Here is an 8962-nt window from a genome sequence, read left to right as displayed (position 1 = left end):
GAACCAATCTTACGTTGTAATTACACCGATTTGTAACTTTGATATTTGAAATTAAACGTTTATGGATATTATACATTTATATTACATTTCAAATATTTGAACCAAACTTTACGCTGCTGAACACCATTGTTACTGTATACCAAGATATCAATTTCCACTCTGTAAAATTTTGTGTTACTTTTCGATTAAAATGTGTCTACTGCCTAGTGACATGAATTTCGATCAATCAATAGAAAATTTGATGAACGATGAAGTAGCGACGATGCATGAAGTCCTCAGGTATTATAAACATAATGAAAATCACCACAAATGCGAGATTAATACGCGTGGGATTCGCAAAATCTGGAAATTAATCCTTAATTTCATCTTTAGTGTTCATGTTTTACAAGTAAGCCATTACAGATAGGCATGGGTATGTACACTGTACACTGGATAGAGTGTAGACAGTAAAATTAAGATTTGCTTTGTCAACTATATAGCCGGCATTGCGTTGTCCGACTATTCACTTATATTTCATATTCGCAACATCAAACATGATAATCGGTCTAACTAGAACTCGGTCTACCAAAGTACAATGAACAATCATCGTTAAGAAGTTAGGGGGGAGGGTCCGGATCCCCCTTTGTTCAGGAGTTTGATATGATTATGATATTCATTATTCTAATTTTCTATTATACCGCTTGCTTCATGTTCAAGCGTCATATCAAGCATCAGTCGATTGATATCTAGCTACAACAAGGACCAGAGGGTCCAAAAGCCATGCATTAATGTGCAAACTGCAAACATTTCTGCTTAAATATTTATTTATTCTAGCTATTTTCCATGTCAAGAATTCTGTGACATAATCCTCGAAAAAATATTGAATATGTCTCCGCAAACTTAATTGAAAATTCGATTGATGCAACAATTGAATTTTCAATTAAGTTTGCAGACATAAAGGCTCAACGGTACCTGATAACCTGATCCCACGTATGATGGAACAAGCCTTAATATCTCGATCATCTCTCCAGGAAAAATGTTAATGTATAATAATGTAATATGATCTGAATAGCCAACCACAATGTAATAATAATATAATTTGACTCGATCCAAATATTTTACAGATGTTACTCGTATATTAAATTTCTTCGAAGTAGCGCGCGATGCTTTCTTCACTATAGCAATCAACTTTAATAAGGGTAAAATTATGAAGCAGCTGTATACAGCATAATATGTAAGTGGACTCCAAATAACATGTCATTTTAGTTGCGCGCGCGTCCCAGCACCAATATATTAGAGAATCAGGTTCGATAAAAATCTACTTTCGAATCGAGCGCTCAATGTCTCGAACAAGATAGAGCTTCATTTAGAAAATTATTGCGCTTCGCTATTTTGCTTATTATACGTGTATGTTTACTGTTTAAAGTTGTAGCCATAAGCTTGTAGCTATTTATTGCACTAAAGTTCTGTCTTCATTTTCTATTTTTTTCAAAGGACCAAGCTGACTTATTTGTTATTCATATCTATTTTGACGGCATAGCAATTAGCAAGTTATCGACGATGTGGAGAATGTACATTTCGATTTGGCAATCTTCTTAAAGCGACCATGTTTGGTCACATCATCTTTTCGGGCGATACTTACATTTTTCTTCAGTCCATTTGAATTTGAATTTGTAATCTGGTTAAAACGTACTCTTTGCAGTAATACTGAATAAAAACCATCACCCTAAAGAATCCCCGGATAAAATCAAAACATTTAATTATAACTTTCGATATTATCTGTTATTACTAGAGTAAAATCCAAAATTACTTCGACAAGTCATCACACAGGAGTATCAGACTATTTGTCAATTTGTCAATGATAAATCACTCAACATTATCTACAGTTTAACTGTGGTAAACGTTGAGTAACTGCAGTACAGTTATGACAGTTCACAATTACGGGCCAATAATTTGAATTTTATGCTGTATCTTGTGCTGTCCTACTGTAATTTCAGCTAACAGCAAATGACAGAAACGAAGGTGAAAGTCGGAGATGTAATAAAAAGTGACGAAAAATTCGACTATGTGGTCTCTCAACTTGGACCAAAGCTCTTGTACAAAATCCAATACGAAAACTTAAAAGAAAACTTTGCTGAACTAGTGCCAGCAGATAAGGTCAAGGATTTGGATGACAATTTCTTCAGACCGAAAGATGCAAACGCCAACTTCGCAAGCGAGGGTGACAAAGTTAAAGCTGAGCTATTTGGGGAGTGGAAAACTGCAACTGTTTTGTGCACTAAATTTGGAGAATGTGAAATTACTTGTTACAAGAAGGGAACGAAGAAATCTTATTTTTCTGAATGGATAACACTGGCTCCCAAAGAAGAGAATGAAAAAACCAAAGAAACTAATTTGTTTATCCCAACTGAAAGTGATAAAGTCGATACCCGAGTACTTTCTCCCGAACCAGGAATTAGAAAATATACAAATTCTGGGGGATTCGAGAAGCTGTCCGAGAAAGTTGATTCTATCATTACATCTGAAAAATGGGACGAGGTAATCTCTAATTTGAACAGCTTTTATATAAAACCACAATGGAGTGGACAGCCTCTCAACGATGATTATAACATTTTCCTTCTCACCTGCAACTTTGATAAGATCTTTGTTGATAGGCTAAAAATCCTTCTCGAATCTTCTGGGCTGACAGTAACAACCTCAGAAGAAGAACTCCACAAATCAAGGGTATTACTGCTCCTTTACACTGACAACGCCTCCTACGACGCCACGCTCATTCGTCTTCTAACCAGAGGTGCTGAACTTGCTAACAGTGGCGAACTTTGTATTAAAGTTTTAGTCCACCCAACATGTTCCGCTTTCAGACAAAACAGAATCCCTGACAACATGGCCTACTCCCTTGCGGACAGTAAGTGGTATAACTGGATCGGTGTGGATTCCCCGGAGGTCAGCTTCACTGAGATGGCTTCACAGATCAAAAGTTACACCGAGAGAAGTGAAGCTGATTTGGCGGAACTCAGTACTGTGTGTGGTATATGGCATTGCAAGGTTGTTGTTAGTGGGGACTTTTGCTCTAATTTCTACGATAACCGATGTATGACACTGTACTTGTACACTGATCATGACGGCAAGGTTCGGGGCCGTACTCCCTCAGGTATCGTACTTGAGGGTGACTTTAACACTGACAGCAGGATCCTTGATATCACTGGTGCATACTGTGGACCGTGGAATCAAGAAAACGAGGGGTGGAAGGAGGAATATTTCCAGATAATGCTGAGGATTAAGGGAGTGTTGGACTATAAAGGCAGCCGATTTGAAGGGCAGATCTGCGAGGTATCATGTGTTGGAGACAAAGTGTACGAGTGTGTGGGTACACTGTCAGCTGACCAAGAAAACGAGGGGGTTTCAGGGTTTTACGAGATAACAGACACCCTCTCCGAGTTAAAAGGGGAGAAGGGACACATGACTATCATCCAGCAGCGAGGCGGGGATCTGTTAGCAGATATCAAGGGGCACCACGGTGTAATGTATCCAGGGATATTTGATTCGGCTAGTCGGCGGTTCTGGTTATACGTTCAGAACACTCCCAACTCCTGTATAACCTACGAGGGAGTGTTTAACGCTGGAAACAGGTCCACTGAGGCTAGTGGCTCTTTCTTCAAGTGTAAAAACGGTGTGACAGTAATTCCCAAGACGAAGTTCTACGCTAAACGTGAGATGGTTGGGGAGACTGTTCAAGTGGACACAATGAACACTGAAATGTTTTTACAGCTTGTAGCTGACGCTCAACAACGGTCCTTGCGCACCTCCGTCATCAACTCTTTCACTTACGTTCCTCCAAAACCTGAAGATTTCCCCGTACTAATCGTAGGAGCTGATGAGGATAAGGAAGTCTTGAAAGAACTGAAATATAATCTTCTGAAAGCGGGAGTCGGCCCTATCTCCTGTGATGCAAATGATTTGGATTCTGCTCGAAGTGTTTGCTTCATCCTGTCAGCTCATGTCCGTGATAATACTGACCTCGTTGAAACCGCCAAAAAGATCTCAGTTAAAGACGTCCCATTCTTTATCATAGCAAATGATGCCCGACGAAATATATTCAACGACAAGTTCTGGAAAGATCTGAACCTGAAAGAAACTCTACTAAGTTGTCTTGCTAGACTGAAACAAACAGGCAAAATGACACTAGATCCAAACTCGTTACTCTTCAAAACACTTGTCAAGGAAGTTAAGAGTAATTACAAGCCTCCCGTCTACTTTCTATCGGGAATGTGGTCCGTTAGAACATTCAGTAAAGTTGACTTCAAGAGTGGATACAACGAGGCCGCTGCTGACGCCAGGAAAGGGAAAGTCAAACACCTCACTTTTCCCAAACTTCTCTATATTTTAACTGACGGTGTTTCTGGGAGGGTTGTTGGAATCAATGATTTTGTTTCTTCAAAGCAATTCAAAGGACATGTAAACAATGAAGAAAGCACCTTTACATTTGATAACGAAGATTCTAAATATGAGTTGGTTATTGAGAGAGATGGTCAAACCATGCAGGGAACTTACATCAACAGAGTTCAAAACATCCAAATGGAAATCACCTTGACACTCGAAATAGATGAAATCAGTGGCATATACACGGTAAAAGAGCAGAACCAAATGTTAGGTATTGTAAAAACAGGACAACACTCAGTGGACGTTTACTACAGGAACTACATCCTGCCCGGGGTGTTCTACGGGAGTAGGTTCTACTGTACCATACCCAGGTGTGTCAACAGGAAGCCAGTTCTCAGCACCATGGTCGGTGTTATCCAGAAATCAATGTCAGGATCCAGCCTGATCTGTTTTGAGTACGCTTCCCTGGCCAATACCAGGTGTTTGTCGTACGTGTACGATTATTTGCAGACTCGGTTTCAGAAACTTGATGAAGCCGACAAGATTGGAGTGAGTTGTGAGGCTTATGTGCTGGATTTTATTGAGAGGTACATTGTAGCGTTCAATGATGTGGATTACGTGTCGTATAAAGAGCTGCATACCGAGTCTGTGATAGAAGGACAGGATGCGTTTGAAGCTTATTGTAAGAGCACTCATGATATCATGGGGAAGATTGAGAATTATAGTTTTGTGGGTCGTAGGAAAATGCTGGAGACAAATCTGTCGCATCTTTCAATCTCCCGCTACGAGTTTGATATTAAATACGGGGCTAGAACCAGACGAGAATTCTTCATTATTGACGAGAACTGTTTGTTGAGAGGAACAATGAGTCTAGAAGAGGAAGCACTACAGTTCCACTCATCAATATACGATGTAATGATTACTTACAGAAGTACGGATAGTGGTTGGGCTGACCTCCTTCAAATGTACTTGGAGAACAACGAGGTAATATACTATTAGGAAGTTATACAATTGTTAATAACAAATTATTTGTTATGCATCAGTTGGGGTGCTTGTTCTTTATCCGTTATGCTGTTGTTGCACAAGTTTCTTTACTTCTTAAAGCTCATTATTTAAACATATCTACAATATTTTGTGAAATTTAACAACATTTCAGGTGCTGTGCTGGAGGGACCAGCGGATGGAAATCGGAGCTAACTGGAGTTCAGACATCACCTCCGCTATTCGACTAGCTAAATGCGAACTGTGCCTGCTCTCCGAAGAATACCTCAAATCAGAGATGTGCACCAAGGAGATCAGCTTAGCATTCGACTCAGGCAAACTGATAATACCACTAGTCCTGCCACACACAGACCAGAGCAAGCCACGCCCACTGGTAAAGTCCACCTACAAGCCCTCCTACCCTCCCCATCAGATAAGCCACGAAACCAGCCAGTCTACTTGGATTGACTTCCGGCCTGCTTCCTCTGACGTGGATCCGGAGAATGTAGGTCAGTTTGAGCTATTGTACCTGGACCCTCTGAAAGTGCTGCTAGATCGTCTCCAGCTCTCCAAGACCAGGTCTAATATCTGTGATATTAACGGTTCCTGGCTTGTTTCTATCACGGATACTGTTGGGAGGAAACTTAAGAGCAAAGTTGCGTTGGAGTATATCAGAAGAGTCCCAAGTGGAGTCCTCCAAGAGGAGTCCGGCAAACCGGTAGCACGGCTGAGTCCTCAGTCGATAGTTTGTGGAACTCGACTTCTACTGTACTTCGTTAATCCTAAGACTTACGACCTTGTTTTGGGCATCAAAGCTATGATGTCTGGCGATAACAGGTACATTAGTACATTGTACAAGGGATAACTTCACATCTTTTCAACAATCAACCAAAACTGTTGCTATGGTTACCGTAACAGTTTTGATCAGTTACCATTTGAATATATTTATACCTCATCATTGTCGACGAAAGAGCAGCTAGAAATTTGATATCCTGTGTTGACTTATAATTATTATATTACATCAGTTTGTCCACCACAACACATTACAAAATAAGTCATAACTATTTTAACTCATTTATACTGACGTAGGTCGAATGTAATATCACAATCGTTGACACAACATCGTACTACTTTTAACAGCTTGCATGCTAGTGGCCTTGCCACGCTGTACACACTATATATTATATATATTTCTATATATTATTCTTGTTTCAGATCGTTCTCAGGAGTTCTACTTGGAGCAGACTGTAGGTCCGTGGTGTACGCGCAGAAAGTCGAGGACAAATTCCGGTCAATTGAGCGAGGAGGTTTGGTTTCTGTTTTGTTAAAATACAATCTTAGTGAACATAAAATTTGAAATGAAAGATCGAGAAGTGTAGTAATACTTCTGGATCTATGCCATAATCGGATTGCCATACCTAAGGTTTGTCACAAATACTTGGTGTGTATGGCATAACCAAGTTTCCTCACTATTCAAGCCTTTACTATATGAATGAAGCTAACTACTCAACAGGTTTGGTGTACACAGCGGAGACAGCCTCACCAAACTACGATCTCCTCACCCGACTTCACCCCCAAATCAGCCGCACAGAACTAGACGAACTGTTCACTGCTTTCTGTAAGATAGACATTAGTCAGGACTACAGACTGTCCCCAGATGAGATCACGTCCTGTTTGAAGATGATAGGCAGGCCCATGTCTAAACGGCTGGTTTCTGAACAGATTAGGCGGTTTGATGTGAAACAATCGGGGGCGTTGGAGTTTGATGAGTTCGTGCACTTTTTAAGTAAGCAGTCCGGAGCTGGAGCTATTACAAGCAAACATGCCAGCAAAGTATGCTCTATCATGTAAACATGCCAGCAAAGTGTGCTCTATCATGTAAACATGCCAGCAAAGTGTGCTCTGTCATGTAAACATGCCAGCAAAGTGTGCTCTATCATGTAAACATGCCAGCAAAGTGTGCTCTATCATGTAAACATGCCAGCAAAGTGTGCTCTATCATGTAAACATGCCAGCAAAGTGTGCTCTATCATGTAAACTGTAAACGTTGTTGTTATCATGTAAACAATGACTTCTAATCATTGTTTGCATCAGATGCTTTTAAAACCTGTGAAGATGAGATAATTATCCAATCACGTTCAAGGAAGTATTTTACAGTAAAATATTTGATAATTCATAACTCTTCAAAGTTCATAACCCAGAAATTTTGGCACAACCTTCATCGCTTGGTTTGCTAAGGTTTGTTCGCTTATCATGTAAGCCACTTTACACAGCTATTTTCAATTTTGTAGAAATTGCACTAATGTAATTGTAAGATTTTCCAATGCCATCTGTCCCCCTATTTTGGCTTACATTATATGTGAACGATCCCTTATCAACTTAAAGACATTTTAACAGACGTATTTCATTCTTTTAAATTTATTCATGTATCAGAGTTTTTTAAATAGATTGGGAAATACATTTTGTAACCATGTACATAGTAAAATCTATATTGTATGTAAAATGTTTAAGTGGCTGTGAAATTTGATCTCTGTGACTTGTTTATGTTTTGTAGCACTTTCCAAATGAATGTGAACCGTTTTTAGGGATTCGGGTATAAAGAAGGGATCATGCAACTGTATAAAATTAGATTCAGGGATTTTTGTTCCGTCCAAATTAGATGAGAAATAGGAATTTGCATAGTTACAGCATGGTAACGTACATGTGCATACTGCATCAAATGATATTGAAGTGACATTATGATCTGTTTTGTTGTGAATAAGTTGTTTTTTATGTCACATTATTCGGTTGTTTCTTCTGTTCTGATGGATATTTATCTGTAAACACTGATTTTGCAATAATAATCACCACCTGGCCGAGAAACCTACTACTACCTACCTATTGAACCTATTGAACCTACTAACTAGGTTTACTTATTTATTTACTTACTAAGGAGCCAACTGCCAAGTTATTCATTAGATACAAATCAGAGTTAAATCACAAGCATATTTATTCCTCAGATTTTGTAAGTCACATCAGTAAAAGTCGCACATGACCCTACCTTTTATAACGCCATTGACTTAAACACGTAGCAAAAACAGCATCATTGGAACCATTCCAATGATGCCATGTATCGGGTATTCTTTAATCTGCTCCCACTTCGCACTTAATGCCGATAAATCTATTGGTATCAGAGGCCAATTATAGTGATAGCGATAGCTGATGATGCCATTGAGTAGATGTAGTGGCCATGTAGGAGATTGACCATATCTTTCACAAGTAACTATTGTTTTGGCTTTTGTTTTGTTCATCAAGTTGTTTCAACATCGTCAATGACCCGATATTGGCACGCGTTTCTGTACCTTATTCTGCAGGCGCGAAAACATCTTTATAGGTTAAATGGCGCGTTGCTACGGCAACCTTTCAGACACATGGTTACGTGCCACATACTTCCGGCAAAGAATGAAACTGCGAAAGCCCATAAATCATTATTTTAAAAACTGGTTAACCACAATCTTGCGTGTCAATTAAGGCGCAAGCACAGCTAATAAAAATGGAGTCATACTGACTGCTGTCGAACACAGATATCTTAACAATTTTAACTAAAGACCACGAGTAGCAGAATTTCAATGTTTAAACTAAC

The 8962-nt window shown here is 39.3% G+C and overlaps 1 protein-coding gene across 1 annotated transcript; it reads left to right on the top strand.

The window, feature by feature from the left end:
• The first annotated feature begins 1358 nt into the window (after positions 1–1358).
• LOC134815711 (uncharacterized) lies at positions 1359–8121 on the top strand. The gene is made up of 4 exons (XM_063824286.1): positions 1359–5343; positions 5516–6177; positions 6556–6647; positions 6854–8121. The coding sequence occupies exons 1-4, from the start codon at positions 1987–1989 to the stop codon at positions 7189–7191; spliced, it is 4449 nt and encodes a 1482-aa protein (XP_063680356.1). The 5' UTR covers positions 1359–1986; the 3' UTR covers positions 7192–8121.
• The last annotated feature ends 841 nt before the right edge of the window (positions 8122–8962 follow it).

Source organism: Bolinopsis microptera, chromosome 5 (genome assembly GCF_026151205.1).
Source record: "Bolinopsis microptera isolate Bmic1 chromosome 5, MBARI_Bmic_1.0, whole genome shotgun sequence".
Lineage (NCBI taxonomy): Eukaryota > Metazoa > Ctenophora > Tentaculata > Lobata > Bolinopsidae > Bolinopsis > Bolinopsis microptera.
This window is presented reverse-complemented; position numbering and strand designations above follow the sequence as displayed.